General features: G+C 40.2%; 1 protein-coding gene across 1 annotated transcript; it reads right to left on the bottom strand.

Annotated features, from left to right (window-relative positions):
* Positions 1-59: 59 nt before the first annotated feature.
* Positions 60-16,877, bottom strand: gsg1l2b (gsg1-like 2b). The gene is made up of 5 exons (XM_018688685.2): positions 16,423-16,877; positions 15,407-15,454; positions 12,837-12,989; positions 4,180-4,291; positions 60-3,425 (listed from the first exon to the last, which is right to left on the bottom strand). The coding sequence occupies exons 1-5, from the start codon at positions 16,721-16,723 to the stop codon at positions 3,125-3,127; spliced, it is 915 nt and encodes a 304-aa protein (XP_018544201.1). The 5' UTR covers positions 16,724-16,877; the 3' UTR covers positions 60-3,124.
* Positions 16,878-17,860: the final 983 nt, after the last annotated feature.

The raw sequence follows: 17,860 nt of genomic DNA, 5'->3' as shown, positions 1-17,860 counted from the left end.
AGTGCCATCTTGTGGACAATAAATGAAACTTCAGGGAAAAAGTTCTCATGAAAACCTAGTAAAAACATGTTGCTTTATTGTGATTCTCATTTACCTCGAAATTAAATCTTCTCATAGAAAGTTTCATCCATATCAATATATTAGGTTGCAAATAATTATCCACAAAAATGTAACTAAAGAACACTACACAAAAAGTACCACTGTAAAGAACATACACATAAAGACAATTCATGCTTTAGTATTGACTGCAACCCAGGGTGAGGAAACTGAATGTAAACTGAGCCAGAATTGATCTGAAAATTGTCATACATTTGATTTTTAACTGACTAAATAAATAAAATACACAAATATAATACACATTTTCAAATGCACTTAAAAGCACTGTATATAACAACAATCTCACTTCTCCGTCAATACAATTCTATGAAGAAAAGTACTCATCAAGTAAATATTAACACTGAGAGCTTCAAAAGAGGCGTGTTCGTCTCACTGATGAGTTTTGGCAGTTTGCACAGACAGCTATATGTTTCCTCTAAAGCAGTTATTAGTCAGAGAAACAGCGTTGCCTTCATTAAAATGTTGTGAGCGCAGAGCATGCGGTTTGATCAGAGGCATGCTGCTGTAAGTAAAGGCACTCAGCATGGCCTATAGGCATCTTCTACCCATGTAACCATCGTCCTTTACACTTTGACGTAGTTAATTTCTGTGGGTGAGGCAGCAGTCCTCAGGTCCACCTATATCTCAGTTCAGTCAAAGCAGTTCTAATAAACACTTCTTTCGTAGCGAGACACAAAAACGTTGAATTCTGTAGTAGTACAGGGAAAAACACCAGACAAGTTGTGTTTTAAGCTACCTAATGCTACCTGGTTCACATGTGGGAGGCAGTGCGTCATCGCTCCAGTATAAAGTATGAGTACCACATTAGAATCAGCATGACTTCCTCGTCATTGAGCCGTCCAATAATGTGTATCTACAGCTGGATGTCATGGATACACAGCTTTAGCAAATTTGTACATTTTCCTCGATGAATAAAATCCAACAGGCAGTGAGCCAAGAGGCTTGAGAGTCATTAGAGTGTGCTAGTTCTGGATGGAGTAGTGCTGGCTGAGTCGGACCATTGATCAGACCACTGTCCTCTCCACAGAGTTTTATCTGGTTTGGTAGTCCAATCCTCAGCTTCACTCTCCGTTTACCTCACAGGGTTGAAGTAGTGACCCTTCACAGCAGTATTGCTTGGGCAGAGGTATAATCTAAGTTAACATGTACTAACACCACTGTAGAGCCAATGTGGTGGACTCATGTTATGTGGTTTGGCACTAGTTCTCAAAGGTGCTACATGTAGCATTTTAGCATCAGTGCATTGTCACCACATCAATTCTGAGACATTAGTATAGTTACAGTAAGCAACTGAGACCACTGCTGAAATGACTGCAAACCTTTATTTTGCAAATACGGAGGTCAAGAGGTTTTTTAGTATTTCTGAAAAAACTCATTTTCCCAGATTGGGGTGATCATAAAAAGTTCTAATTCAATGTAAATGTTACAAAAAATAAAAACTGGCAAAGACAGTGTGGTAGTCCCCAATCCTCTGGCAGATACAGAGCATTTGATTTGGCAAAAATGCTGCATAATATTATCGTCATCACTCAGACATTCTCCATGTTCTATGCCAACTCAAATGTTGCTGTAACTAACTGCTGTTGTAACCTCACTAAGTAAAAACAAAACTGTTTGAGAGAGTTTGAGGCTTTGGAGGAAATAACACGTGCATGAATATCTATATCTATATCTATATTTCTGTTGAGATACACACAAAAAAAATAAAAATAAAATAATAATAAAAATAAAAAATAGAGGACACTACTTCATCAAGCAATATTTACATACAAGAGAGAATTATTACTCAAATGCAGTTCCCCCCAACTCTACAGAGTTTTTCGTGTGTCTTTCAGTTGATTATTTTGGATTTTACTGCGCACAACTTTACTGTTTTTGTTCACACTCACAGCTCTCATAAACCTTGTTTCCAGCAAGCAGCTGTTTTCAGTAAAGACGTTCTGATAAACCCATGGTACAAATACAGCAACGAGCTAATGAACTTCACAAAGCATTTAGAGCCAGTTTTGGACACTATGGTCTGTTGGTGGTGGTGGTATCACACAGGTTGTTTTAGGGGGACCACCAGCACCTGATCGGGTCTGGGACTGTAAAGTTTTGAATTGTGCTCTAAAAGATGCTGCTGCTTCAAATGGTAAAAAAGTGGTATTACCTGTTGGAACGTGCTCGCTACTCTGCTTCTTCTCGGACTTTAAATCGCCAAAATATCTCCGCACTTTTGAATTTGAATTCCTCGCACTCTTCGTTTGTGTGTGAATCCGTTGTCTTCTACGGTAACGCCGTATTTCCTGTCGCCATTTTCTCTTTTATCTCGTTCCCGCCCCTGACGTACTGCTGTTCACCGCTGCATTAGCCCAAACATTAACACGTACGCAGCTGCTGTGTGCGTCAACCTAACATGACGTAACTCAATTCCAGCCACACGATTGGCTCACCGCCGCGCTATTCTCATTATCATTGGCTTTCACATGTCTTACATTTCTATCATGGAAAAGTTATTTCACGTTAATTATTTTATGTCGTTTTATCGCCCAGCCTTAGCCAGACATTTTTTTGTGGACCAAAATAGAGCTAAAAGGTGAAATAATATTGAACTTACATTTGTCAGGTGGCCAGAAACATCACTTGAAATGAATGTTAATGTCGCTCCATATCTGCTGGATGTTTAAATAGGCAACTTTTTTGAATAACTAACTAACCTGTTTTCCAGGGCCGTCCAAAATAAAATAAAATAAATGTGAGCTTGAACATACAACGTGAGTCTGCAAAGATGGGTTCAACAGTTTCATGGTTAAATTGGCAGCTGTTTTGAAAAGCTTGTTATCTATATCAGCTTTGAAAGTTATATGTCCAGTGCTGTAACCACATAAATCTGATTAATGCAGCTTTAAAAATCACAAAAGTTCTCAACTGTGGTCTCATTTTGTTTACAGTAATTATGTATCATTGTATCAGACTGAACATGACAATGACACGCTGTCGTTTGAAAATGCTACACCTTGCCCCTCTAGCAGTACTCCTCTCCCTGTGGGTCGGGCAGGTCGTTGAGGTCCAGGAAGATGGATGTGTTGGAGAGTTTGCGGCCGTTGGACGACAGGTCCAGCAGCTCTTCGGCTGTGCTTGGCACCGAGCTGATGTACATGTCCCACACCTGCTCCGGAGAGTCCAGCTCCAACAGCTTCTGCTTGATCTTCAGGTTCTTCTCAATGTTTCTGCGTTTGTGCTTAAACTCCAGGATGGTTTTGGTGTAGCGGTTGATGGTGGTGACCGAGGATGCCATGCAGGCGGTGAAGGAACTCCATGCCAGACTAAAGGAAAGAGACACAGTTTTAACATCTTTATTCAAACTAGTACATTATTCATTTAGAAATATCTGCTGATGATGAAAAAACATATACTAGATAATGTGTTAATCGCCAAAGAGATACTAAACCTACCTAAAAATATAGACTAGGTAATATTAAAACTGTTTTTGTAAACTTTAAATTGCTTAACACAAGAAGTTTATTATTTCTGTGTGTAGCTCATCTTATTTCATTACTAACTGTCAAGACCATTTTTGTCATGATCAAGTTATAATTAATATGTGACTACAAAACAAAACAAAACTGTCAGGGTAAGTGATCACAAGACAAAAATATTATAAAAAAAATAAAATAAATAATATGCCTTTTTTGAAGACGTTGAATGCATTATTTTTTAGATTGGGTATTAATACTAATACTACTTCATATCGAGTAAAAAGATGAACTCTGTGAATAGTGTGTTTAACATAGTATTTAAGAATAAATTAATTCACTATATACTGAGTATACTGGGTTTTGAAGTTGAAGTTTGAAGATGTCACCTGTACTTGGGAAAACTTCTTGACAGGTTAATTGATAATGAAAATAATTGTTAGATGCAAAGGTAAACAAAATACACTGCTGTGCACCTCAGCTTTTGCAGATTTTAAAATTCCCTGAGAGCATCAAATTAATCGGAATTTCAATTATTTACAGGCAATTAAAGTCATTTTACCACAGAGTCTCTGTGACTGTCAAATACTGTCTGTAAACTCACATGTATGACCAGCTGTAGTCCCACGTTTGAGGTTTCCAGTCCTCCGGGCCCAGACTGACGGTCAGCTGGAAAGCAGTGGTGAACATCATGTGGGCCACCATACCCAACAGACCTGCCACACAGAGAGGGAACACAGCGTCAGTCCACTGGAGGAAGAAGATAAACCCTCAGTCGTCCTCTTTGGAGACTAATCACTGCACTTCCCTTCAGTCACCACTTGGTGGCAGTGTCACACAATGTGAAGCTGAAGACCCACTGAAAAACAACATAAACCTACGTCCTAAGATTCCAGCATACTCAAATGAGCAAACTAAGCAACAACATTAAAACTGACACGTCATAAAAACCACCATACCACATGTCTCCTTTGCTCTCCACTAAAGTCTACAACACCAAATTTGAGCCCATTTAATACCAGTTTTAGGATGTAACTAAGAATATTTAATTTATTTAAGTGTAGACTGAAGCAAGTTTGAAGTTTCATTATGCTTCTCCTCACTACATTTCAACTTATAGTCACTTCGCAGATTCATATTTTACATAAAAACGTGATAAATGTATAAAACACAACATATTGTTTAGGATTACATCTACAGTTGCTGATGTTTTTTCCCTGTGACTCCTCAAAAAGCAGTGTCTTGTTGGGGTCCATTGCCAATTTTCAGAAATTGAGTTGTTAGCAGTTCCCATTTCCCCTCTAAACCTCTCACATGGTTTAATGAATGTTCAAGGCCCAGAGGTAAATGATTCAATATTTCACAAAAAAAGATTAAAATGGATATTACCGCTGTGTAGCAGAACTTTGTTATGGTGAGTCATGTTTAATACTGATTCAGAGGTTTGTAAATGAGCTACAGGTTTTGGGTGTGCATGTCTGATTACATCACCTCTGCATCGACAGAAAGCCAGTCCAGCTTTATAAGGGGAAGAGGCATGACAGTGAGTTCACAGTTTGCAGCTAAGACTGCAGAAATGATATCACTGACACAGGCAGTGTGCAGCAACATAACCACTGAGTTTTGTGTTTCTTTGCTTGTTTAGGTCGTTCTTTTAAAATTACAACGAATAAATCTAGCAGTAAATTTCAGTCAGTACACAACAATGTGGATGAATTATTTACTTATGTATGAATCATAGGCCTCTGTCTGGGACTTACAAACAGGATCAACTGATGCAATAGAGGATGCTGAGATATAAATATGGTAATCACATTCAAGTGTTTTTGTTTGTGAGATAAAGAGAAAAAGAGTCCAAGAGAGAACAGAGACGGCTGACTGCTAAGTCCCGTCCTCCTTGGCTGCTTTCCTCTCTCACAGTTTACAGTTATAACAGGGGCTGATTGTCACTCAAAACGTACTATTGTTCAAACAATAACTCAGACAGAGGGAGACAAAAGCAGCGACCATCAACTTTGCTCACTGGCAATTGTTGCTGGCAGACTTATTTCACCTTCCACATGATGGCAACACAATGCTAAAGCTACATGTCTCAGGCATGAACCATTTAGAGCGCAAATAAGGAGAATAATTGTATACTACAGAGTAGAGATCATTTCTCAGTGACATGTCTGTACAAAGAGACAGAAGAAGACTGAAGATTACAACAAGAACAAAAAACAACTGGTGAATATTATGGCTATGGATAAAACCAACTTACAATGGTTACCAGCACTATCGTCCTTTTATTTTTTGTCATGGAGGCTGTATTTTTTCCTGTGCTCATGAACTAAATATTGTTTATCTGATTTGTCTTAGAATATGGAGAGTAAACCTCAGGAACATGCTTAATTTTTTCAGAAAGACCACTGAAATAAAAGGCTGAATGAGAGTCTGCAGAGTTACAGAAGCTATACACTGTTTTTGCATGAGGAGGAATCCAAACCTTTGCAGACCTGTTGTCAGAAATAGGCACAGAAATGATGGTAGAGATTAGCTCATTGAAGAGAGCTACAGCTTGTTCTGTCTGTACATTTTTATCTCCTACTCCTTTAATCAGCGCTACTCTCTCAAGTCCTTCCTGTCTCTCCTTCTCCTCTAGTTCGTCTTGTTTTCAATGCTCCCATCCAGTTATTTTTCCTTTTGTGTCTTCGTTTTTTTTTTTCTCTCAGCCAGATTTTGTCAGCTAAAGTGCACGTTCTGGCTCCAACACTGGACTTCTCATCACCCATAAAATAGAGCAGGAATAAAAACTAGCATGTGTAGCCCACCAATCCGATTACCACATAAGCCTCCCAAATCCCTGGACTGAACAAGAGTGCACCAGATTCAGCACCAAACACCTAAATTCCCATCTCATCCCTATCAATGCTCATGTTTATTCCTAAAGATATCTCAGTGCTATATTACCATAATGTTATGCAGATTGGAGGCAGCTTTGTGTCGGTATGAGTGGAACAAATCTGGGATCTGAGTCCTGGCACGTTCTGTCATGTGGAAATTATGCGTGTTCTGTTCACACAAGGTCAGTATATTCTATATGAAGTCAATAACTGTCAATCCAGGTTGTTTATTTTTAGTGCCAAAGCGCTTAGCAAGGACACGCGACAACAAAGATGTGACGCTTCTTACAAAGGTCAACTGTATTACTGAGAGAAAGTGATTTGGTGGCATTTGTGCAGATTGTAACACCCCCCTCGGCCACTAGGGGGCAGCAATGTTAACCATGAATTAAAAAAAGTACTTTATAAATGAATAAAAATACGTTTTTCAGTGGGATTATGACCTGTCAAATAACACCTGTCACACATTATTCCCCCTTTATCTTGCTCTGGAGGAAATTTTGCACAGGACTCATTGAAAGGTTTACTGTAAATATGATCTCTTCATTCTTGTGATGTCTGGAAAACTCATAATTCTATTTTTTAAATTTATTTTAGGATTGTATATATTTGATCAAAAATGAAATATGGTCTGGAGCACAAGAGGCAGTTGATCCTATTTTCCACTGATTCACAATAAGAGGCTGGAAGAAGATTAACAGAATAAGGAAACTGGGAAACAAAATATCGCATCTTATTATAAAATTGATGTTATGATAAAAGCAAAAAGTTAAAAATGCATCATAAATATTGTTAAATGGCAGAAAGGTTCATTGCAATAAAGTTTAAAAGGTACGGATGTAAAGTTATAAATATTCTGTTTTATTGTGAAGAGTTCATGACAGTAAAGCAAGTCATATTTCAGAATAAAAGCCTTACTGGGTGAGATATGTGCGAGAAACAGGACGTGAAGCGCGTGGGTAAATTTAAAGGTCTTGACTGACAAAGTCGCGACAGAGAGTGTGTTAAATTCACAGGATTAATGGGGACAATAACAATTTTTTCCCCGCCAATCTTCTGTTCCTAATCCGTAGGTGGCGGTAATGCACCTGTAACATGGTTTGTCAACCGCCATTAAAAACCCGTAGAAGAAGAAGTTATCACTTGTGTGTTTTAGTTTCAAACATTTATGCTAGCGCGTTAGCCCACTGTGACTATTCCGTTAACATTCATTAACAAAGTGGACATTTAGTCCGCTGTACAGCTAAACCAGCTCGTGCTCAGGGCTTTAGTTCACGGTTTTCTGACGCGGGAACCCGGAAGATTTATCAGACAGAACTACGAGGCTTCAAGTCATCGCTCACAGTGCACTGGATTACACAGGAGATACCTTCACCTGAGACCGAGGGAGTGGTAACACCTGGACGCCTGCCGTCTGGTTCTTCACCTGAGACCGAGAGACGGGTAAAAGCTGCAGCCTGGACTCATGATCAAGGTACCACACTTTAATTCTGTTGCTCTTAAAGTGAATTTAGTGTGAATTTGTATTGTATATAACTATGTTTACTGAGGGTAAAGAAACAGCATTGCTTTAAGTATTCTTTATTTGCAAAGTAAGGTAAGTGAAAGGAGCTCAGGGCCCTCAACAACCTTTAAAAATATTCAGATAGAGTAGGTTAAAGGACTCTGTGATGATGGGTTGCATGTAGACACTGCTTCATTTTAAAGATTCCTCTGCACTGTTATGTAAAGGTTCATTGTATACCAGGCTGTGTGAGATGGGTTTAAGGAAATCTTGCAGATTGCAGTGTGGGTTGCAATTTTTAGGCAATTCAGAAGATTGCCTGGAGAATTGTGGTGCTTCAATGTAAACAATGACAAAAACGCAAATCAAAACAAGTCAGCAGTTTGAGTCATCTGTCAGTGCTGCTCTTCTGAAAATGCAACAAAACAAAACTAAAAAAGGTTCGGCCACAGCCATGGATTTATTAAAGCCCCTAAAAGCTTTAGTTTGAAATTGGTTTTTCTACAAATATTCATAACTAAATAAGCAACAATTAAGGTGAAGGTTGGAGAAAAAAGTCCCTTTGTTATTATTTTAGAGTTTAATATTAGAAATCTCTGTTGTGGGTGTGATATAATTGTGTTTGATTGACAATGGCCTGCTTCATTAAATCCAAAACATGAAAGCAATACAGTACAATATTAAATATATGAATAGAAAAGTCAATATTTTGTGATATTGGTGTCAGAGTTGTCAAAACTGCACTACACACACTGCTTCCATTTCTGTTTCCTACTATACGTAAGTTCACTGTCATTATTACTGAGGTGCAGAACATGCTAATACAGCACAGAAAATCTAACGTTATCATCACCGTTACTCTTTACATAAGATGTCAGTCCCACAGGCGACACAGGGTTTGGTTGGCTGTAAAAACAGCACTTAGTGTTTTTGTGCACAGTCACTTAAAAGCTGAAGAAAGTGCTTTTTTTTAAACAGAAACAGTAAAATTAATCACCCACACCAAAAGTTTTAGCCTTAACAACAAACAACAAGTGATCTCTTCATCTTTCTTCCACACACACTTTCCCCCCCCCATCATTGTCTCTCCACCTCTTCATACTCCCATCAGACCACAGATGACTGACAGCTGTAATAAAGGTTAATCTGGCCCCTTCTGTTGTTCCCCTGGACCTCATTACTGTAACAGTTCCCAGTCTGTTCACCCCGTTAAAAACAGAAACAACTGCTAAATGCTTTCCTCCATTCAGACTTTTTACAAGTACACTAAACCCTCTGAGAAAAGCCTGGGAAGCAACTGATGCCACAAAAATGTCAATATGAACTTTTATTTTTCCATAAAGATAAAAACTACACTCAGCATGAGCCTTACAGGGCTCACCTCCCCGTTTATGCAAATAGTTCACTTCTCCAGACAGTGAGTCACGTATAAATTAAACATAAGACAAGCTGACGGGGCTAAGAGGTTCAGTTACTGTTCGACTGCAGAGTTAGAACAGGCAAAATGCCAGGGAAAGGCCATGAAAACATAACTCACTGAAGCCTGCGTTTGCAGCCAGAGAGCGCACTAGGGTTCAACTCCTGTCAGCTAGAAATGAAAAGATGTGGGCACCACAACTGGTTGACTGAAAGACGGTCAACAGTTCTTCTTTGTTGTGATACACTAATACTGAAGACTGAGTCAGCTCCGTGAACCGTTGGTCTTCCCCTGCCAGATGTAAAACTGCTCCTAAACTCAAACATTTTCTGGCAGTTTTTCACGTCGGATCATGTTGGGATGACGAGCTGGAACTGGAGAGTGGGAGTTCATTAGAATACATTTCACCTTGTGGTCTGTTTCCTGTTTGGATGCCAGAAATATTTGGGCTTCAGTACAGACACCAGGTCCAGCTCTCATTTTAAGGAGGAGCTGAAGTGGCCTTCTTAAAAACCTTTACATTAAAGCAGCACTAATCATTTTTTTAATATTCCCACTGGATCGAATTAATCTGTTGAATATGTTTAATGTGTAAAAAGGTCACAATTATCTCCCAAATCTCTAATTAGCTTGAGTATTTTCTAGTCTTTCAGCTCATTGGTTTGTGTTTATGGCTCTGAACTTTACTGTTTTGGTTCACTTACATCAACCTCACCAACCTCATTTCCATAACTCATAATAAAGGACTATACTTGATAACTGAAGTGAAAACAGATGGTTAATGAGCCTTTGTCTAATGGTTTGATGTGGCTATCTGTGAATATGCAGACTCAATGAATTGTTCCTGATTAGCTCTGAAGCAGCAGCTAGATGAAACGTGGTAAATGTTTGAACTTATGTACAGAATACTTTATAGTGCCTCACATTGTCAGACAAGGTGTTAGCATGTTCATCTGTTCTTGGCAAAGGATATGTCAACATCAGACAACAAATTAAAATCTTATTATTGACAAAAAATCGACTTCTTCTGAAAACACCATAAAGCTGAAGACACGTGCAACAACATTTAATTTTTACTAAAAACTTCAATAAGAATGGGACAGATTAATGTCACATGACACTAACCAGGTTCTAAACAAGTAAAATAAAGCCTGAAGGATATTCCTCCAGAAAGGTCACAGCTTGTTCATTGCGTCACAAACCAACAAGATCAAACGGGACTTAGCCGAACTCTGTGGTTAGTCTAAAATCAAAGCATTCATCCGAACTGATCAATATGCAGCCTTGGGCTCAGAAAAGTCTAAATATGTCATGTTTCTGAAACGAGTATCTCCAGACCTTTGTTAGTGAGGTAGGACGTGCAGCACACAAGATTATCTAAACTTTGTTTGCTGATCAGGGGCATTTGTTTGTAGACGTAGTGCTGGATGCTTGTTGATCTCAAGATAGCTCCAGGAATATGACAATGACTTAAGTCTTTTGGACTTCACTCTTCTTACTTAAAACCAATAGAGATATAAACGGGGGATCTGAGAGTCCTACCAGCTTTGCAAAATATGTCAGTTCAGCAGAAATCACTGAACACATAAAGTAGTCCCTTATTTAGTTTGCATGCTTAAACACAAATGTTTGATTTATGTCATTTTTTTTAGTTGTGATGATGTTTCATTGGGTGTTTTCATCGTGAGAAAACTTCACATAATGAAACTTTTCTTGTTGAATGTTAAATGTCACTGCCTTTGTACATGACTGCTCTACGCATTTCTGTTAAAGCATCAATTTTAAGGTGGAAGACTGACAAATGAGATTTCTCTCTAGCATGGTTCTGACTCCATGTACTCAAGAATTCAGCCTATTCTTGAGTCAGAAGGCAGCTTTACTGGTTCTACCTGGGGGTTTCTAATAAAATAGGCACAGTGCATATGTTACAAACTTTAAACATCAAAGAACATGTTCAAAGTGTGGACTCAGGTTGTACAGGTGGTACAATCCTTCAACCTACGGCTCTTTGAGACATTTTCCGACTCTGACTCTGATCTGTCAGAGTCAGTGAAAACACTGCGAGTCACTGCTGTTGAGCGAAGCGTCTTTTGCTGCTGATTCACCGCTCAGAGTGTGGCAGTTGAGATCATTTTCACAGAGTGGATTAGAGAGAAGGTCATTGTTAATTCCTTCGCGGAGAGAGGGAGGCTGACTGCAAACTGGCTGGAAATCTTCTCAGGGGCTGAGAGGCTGCAACTGGCCTGAATATGTGATTGGCCAAATGCCAGCGTGGCAGCAGAACTAGGGACTCAATTGTTTTTAAATTTGAACTGCTGTTAAAATTTATTTTTTTGTATCCTCAGTGTTTGTTTCTGACTTGAATACGTAATTGCTCAACACTGTAATCCCCAAAAAGAAGAAATGTAAAATAATATCTGTGCAGAACGTCCAGTCATATTCATGCAGGTGCACGGTGCGGACATTATAACCAGCCACTTGTTACTCTGCTTATTACACTCATGCCAACGCCATTTTCTGCCGCAGCTCCCTCCACCTCCTCCAGCCTCCTCTGTAATATCTCTCTCAATAACCTTTACTACCAGCTCTAACTATCTGCTGTGAGAGGTCACTTTCCTGACATACGTCTGAAGTAGTTAAATGATTGACACAGCCCTCTGACTCTGTACATTACTCCTTGTCATAATTCAAATCACAGGATAACATATGAAGTGCTGAGGCCCCCTGAAGTCGGATTTCCAACTGGGAAAAGTCAGAGAAACCCCACGAACCCTGACATAAGAATTCAAGATGGCTGCTACTCGCATCAATAGTAGTGAACACCACTGATGAGTAGAGTGTTGTTATCAACTGCTGTTGCTAACAACAGTTAGCAGTGACAATGGCTAGTCTGAGATACGTTTGAATCGGTTCACTGCCATGGCTTAATGTTACGTTTTATTAAAAGAACAGTTAAAATCAGACAGCTTTTTGAGAAAGTTCTGAAGTGTTTGCATTAAAATTTAACGTTGACTACTGAGGTGTTCTTCAGGTGCATTTTTGTTTTGAACTTGTCTATTCTCCGAAAGAGCAACCGTAAGACTTTTCTGCGAGCGTCTATATTTTTCCGACTTCTCAACTGGAATTCCGTCAACTTGTAGTCGTCACTCCCAGTTCTGACCTGATTAAATGGAACGCACCATAACAGTAATGAAAAGTAATGTCTAGTGGGAGTCAGTGTTGACATAGCCTTGACAACTTAAATCATTAGCCAACGCAATGTGGGCTCATTGAAAAAGGGGAAAGGAAAATTGTCTACAAGGAGCACACAGCCAAAGACAACAAAGGTCAGACACTGTCTCCAGAAACCTGTCCAAAAACATTTTATAAATGTAAAAATAGAAACGGTAGCTGCAGTATCATTAAAGTTTATGTTTCTTTACACAAAAAGTGAGGAAACCAATCATGATGCTACTCACCTGAGAGCACAGTGAATATGGCGGCGAAGGCGTTGAGCTTGAGGCCGTCAATGACGTTGCCAAAGTGACACACCTCTATGGACATGAGGATGCCTCCGGTGGCCAGGAGGAGGATGTACAGGCACTCTGCAACAATGCACAGCCAGAGCACTCCTACGGAGAGAATTGAGTATAGTGACGGAATAGCAAAGAGGAAGAAAAAGACATATCCGTGGTGTGGGAGTGTGGATGAACACGGTTGAGTGAGTGTTGGAGGGTGTGGTGGAGATAGGAGAAGAGAGGGAGAGGAATGATGGGGGTGGGGAATTGAGAGAAAAATATAGGTAAGCAAGGGCGAAGGAGAGGACAGGAATGAGAAAAGAAGGAGGCAGGGGAGGAGAGAGGTGGACCAGTGACCCCGTCACCCATATCATTAACCTTCACAGTCAGAGAAAGGATATATTATCCACCAAGAGACGTAAAACATCCTGAGCTCATGGCAGCGTACGTGGTAGGATGAAATATCAACGGATTTAAAGACCTGTAAATGTAAGCTGTGGTGCAATTGCGTACATCACCCAAGGGCAGGTAGTTATTGTGTGGTTAATTAATCACCGGTTGGACTAAAGTAATACGCCTGTTACCTAAAATATCCCTGTATGAATTATGAATAGAGTTACATGCCTCAGCTAAGAAAGTCTTTTTTTTACCTTCGCTAAATTGAATTCCACACTTCAGCTAAAGATGCCTTCAATTAAATTTAGAGTGAGAGGGTGGAGAGGATTAGGCTAAATGTTATTAGATGACATTTAAGGCTTTAAAATTGGCTGCGATTAAATGCGTTTTTTAAAATGCATTCATTTTGCTTTGATATATCTGATATTTGAATCATATTTTATCAGCATGTTGTAGACAGCGTGCAGACTGGATGCAAAGCAAATGGGTTTCCTTGATACCAGACTACCCATACAGTCTGAAAGCACTGACGTCCAAGCTTCAGTGTCTGAAGATCTCTTTATCTTGGGGTCACTGTCTGGTTTTCTTTGAGGAAAGGCAAACATGGACTTGTCTGGTTCCAGACCTCTAAATCCCTGCCCACATATGTCTGGTGCTGAGGATATTGTGACGATTGTTTCCACAGTTGGAAGAAGAACCGAGCCAATCAGAGGTCTGTGGGTGGGATTAAAGGATAAAGACAGTGCTTTTCTATACTTTCCTTTTTGTCCATAAATCCCAAGGAAAATGACCACGACCAACAATGTGTTAGTCTGTCTGACTTCTCTACCCTGTCAACGGCTCTCAGCCCCAAGTCCATTGGATTTAAAATTTCAAAAACACCACACATCGGTTCTTCAGCTCTTAAAACAAGTGGACACTGTAGATTTTAACATACCCACATGAAAGGTGTCAGGATAAAGGCGTTTGAGGAATTGTTCGACATGTTGGGAAATACTTATTTCCTTTCTTGAGGAGAGTTAAAACCACAACTTGGTGTTTTTACACTTTGGTTTTTCCATGGCTTAACATGTTAATCGGTGAGCTTTAGAGGAGCCGGTAAAGAAGAGAGGTGGATTTTGTTGCTGTTGGACGGAGCTAAGCCAAGCTAACTGTTTCCACCTGTTTCCAGTCTTTATGCTAATCGCCTCCTGGCTCTTGATTCTTACTCAACACCCAGACACGAGAGAGGAATCATTCTTCTCATGTGACTCTTGGCAAAGTACGTGAATAAACATGTTTCCAAAAATGTTCCCAACTATTTCTTTAAATCATTTCATTGCTTTGACATGAGACGCTAACAGTCGCTCCCAAGCGAAAAGAAAAACAGCTAATGTGGGCAGAACATAAGACGGAAGGAATTGATTATTGTGTGGAAGTGATTGATTTGCTGAGACACCTCTCAATTTATTACCAAACAGTGCAAGTGATCAGTTAATTCACAGCTCTGTTGTGTCACTCCAATAAGAGCTATTGATTTTGCCTAAAATACCATAATGAGGATGATTTAGCCCCAGTGTGTTGACCTTATTACATTAGCTGTAGAAAATTCTGTTTGAGGCAGGAACAGTAGAAGCTGTCTATCCTATCTATCCTGCACGATAAACATATTTTCACAGCACTAAGCAGACCGACGTGGCTTTGAATTCAGCAAAGTCTTAAAGATTAAAAGGAGGAATAGCCACAGCTTTTGCAGCCCAGTAGATGGTCTAACATCTGTCTGATTGATCCGGGCTGAAAGTGTCAGCCAGCATTTCATCACGGTGACAAAGGGTCGTAAATTCCTTTTCCAAAATGTCCACTTCAGTCAAAATGGTCACCTGGAGCACTAAGCATCTCAGTTAAAGCAATCAGGAAGCAGCCTTTATAACCAAAGAGCTAAAGATTCAAGGCCTCGAGATGACAACCCCTGAAAAAAGTTTGTTTTTTACTGAAGCAGACTAATCTTCTCTCATTTCATAAAACACAGCTGGGTGATGCCTCGCTGCTTTTTCAGCTCATTTTTTTCTCTGCAAAAACAACCCATTATATTAGCAGGATGAGTGATTTTTCCGTGTGTGTGTATATGCAACCACATTATACAGATGTATGCTTACCTCTTTCATTTGAAGGTGCAACATAAAGGAAACTTCTGCAGTTTTCACCTGTAAAAGATTGGACATTAGGAGTCACACTTCAGTGATTGCCACTCCTGCAACATGCTGATAAGTCAGACAGGGACTTCATCTGAAATTCATCATTTTTCCAGACTGGAACAGAGAGTCACAGGTAGCCTATTTCACTTTGTCTGAGAAAGATAAAACTGTGATATGGAAAAAAAATGAAATCACATTTGATTCAATCCTGTGAAGGGATTTCCTCTCTGTGCAATAACAAGCTTCCACCCATCACATCACAATCTCCTGCCTCAAATCCAGCTTGTAGCAGCGTGTGGGTCAAAAAAAAATCTACTGTCAACAAAACAAACGCAGCCACAGATTCAGTCGCCACATTTTCCTAGATCCTCAGTTTGGGGTGGGAGGAGGGGGGACCCTGCAGCTCTCAGCTGGTTTATCTGGAAGTGGCTCATAAATCAGATGAGCAGCTTTCACACACAACAGTAAATGCTGTGGGTAAGAGAGTGAAACATCAGCTTTGAAGTGAATATAAACCTTTACTCCTGCTTTCCCCTGTTTTTCTGAGTCATTTTTAAGCAACAACAATCTCTGCTTTCTGCTTCTGAAACGTGAATCATTTCTGAAACAAGCAATTTCATGAACCACACATCCTCATCCTCAGTTTACTAAAACCGCCCTGCATCTAAAATCCTCTGACTGACCACAGAACCTGTTTCCATCAGTGAAGACCAGCTGTTCAGATTTAAGATGATGCCTTTGTGATTTAATAAATGTAACTTTCAAATAGATATCTGAGATTAATCACAGGTCCAGTCTGTGTTGAAGCAGGATTAAAATGTTTTTTGGTGGAAAATGCCAGAGGCAGGACTTTGCTTTATTTTTATGGGTTACTGGATCGACGTGCCTCCGTGACGCGCAGCCCGTGCGCCCCGCTGCGCTCCGGTCCCAGCAGCAGCAGCAGCAGCCGCCCGGTGCCGTTCCCAACTAAAACTTACCGGTCATGTTGATGTTCTGCTCGCACGAGAACCAGATGCCGGTGTGAAACTTCCTCATCACGTACTTATCCTCCCCGGTCTCCCAGATGTACTGCACCAGCCGCGTGTCGTTGACGTTGGAGCTGTTGAACCTGATGCAGAACGACTGCTTGGCGGTGACCGGGCCGGTGCAGAACGGCTTCACCACCTTCCGCGTCCCCTCGCACCAGTAGCTGGTGGTGAGCGCGGACACGGCCAGGAACAAGGCGAGGAAGTTCAAGGTGAGAGCCAGCGATGCTCTCCGCCGCCGGTCTATCCCCATAACGGCGACCGGAGGAGTGAAGACGCGCTAACTTTAATCCCTCGCCTTGTATGACACCGGATTCTGGCGACTTCTCCTCCTCAAATCCTCATAATCCGGTTATTCCCGTTAATATATCCGCGGCTAATTATCGCGGCGCGTCTGGCCCCTACAGTACTCCTCTCACATCTGCTCCTCCAGCAGCTGACTCTCTCATTTTGTAGGCTGCCCCCCCATACCCACCTGATACACCCCCGTTACACACACACACACACACACACACACACACCCAGCCTTTTCTCAGCCTCGTGTCACTGAGGAGATGAGCAGTGGTCCTCCCTGAAGAAATCATCATCATAAACAGTTGCTCTCCTCTCACTGACTTTATCAGACACTGCTTCTTGATTCCAGCGCAGTCTCCTTCTCTTATTTCCAATTTCTCGCCTCAGTACTTTGAAACAAAGCAGAATGATGCAGATCACTTGCGTCGAGGCTGTTAATGACTCTTAATTTGAAAAAAACAGAAAAGCCGCAGCAGTGGAGACAGGTGGCATCCCACTGGCACAGTTTATTTTGTGTCCAGACAGATTGAACAGTCAATAAAAAATGATTTGTCCCTGTGGATGTTCTATATATATATACAGGTTTAATTACCACTCCACCACATGTACAACGGCCTATAAAACATATCCAACCCCTATGGACTTTTTAAACGTCTATTCCTTCAAGCAGGGGCAGGAAATTTCCAGAAACTTTCCATGGGAAATTAAGTTGGTGAGTTATTCCAAATGGAAATTTACCATGGGAAATAACAGAAATATATGGGAATAAATGGGAATGAACTGGAAATTTTGGGTACTTTATATAAATTATCATATACAAATATATAAACATTTTGTTTTGTTATCAGCAGACATGCGAGCAAACAAAATTTTTAAAAGGGCATTGTGGACGTTTATATATTTGTGAGCTAGAACTTTAATCGATTCTTTCATTCAACAACAACAAAAAACATGAATAGTAAAATAAACATATTTCTTTTTTTTCAACTACATTTAAGTTCCTTTCTATAGGCTAACCTGCAATATTAAAATTTTTCAGTTCGAACCCTTGACTATTCTCAGTTAATTCCCATATATTTCCATTAATACCCATGGA

Source organism: Lates calcarifer, linkage group LG23, assembly GCF_001640805.2.
Source record: "Lates calcarifer isolate ASB-BC8 linkage group LG23, TLL_Latcal_v3, whole genome shotgun sequence".
Taxonomy (NCBI): Eukaryota; Metazoa; Chordata; class Actinopteri; family Centropomidae; genus Lates; species Lates calcarifer.
This window is presented reverse-complemented; position numbering and strand designations above follow the sequence as displayed.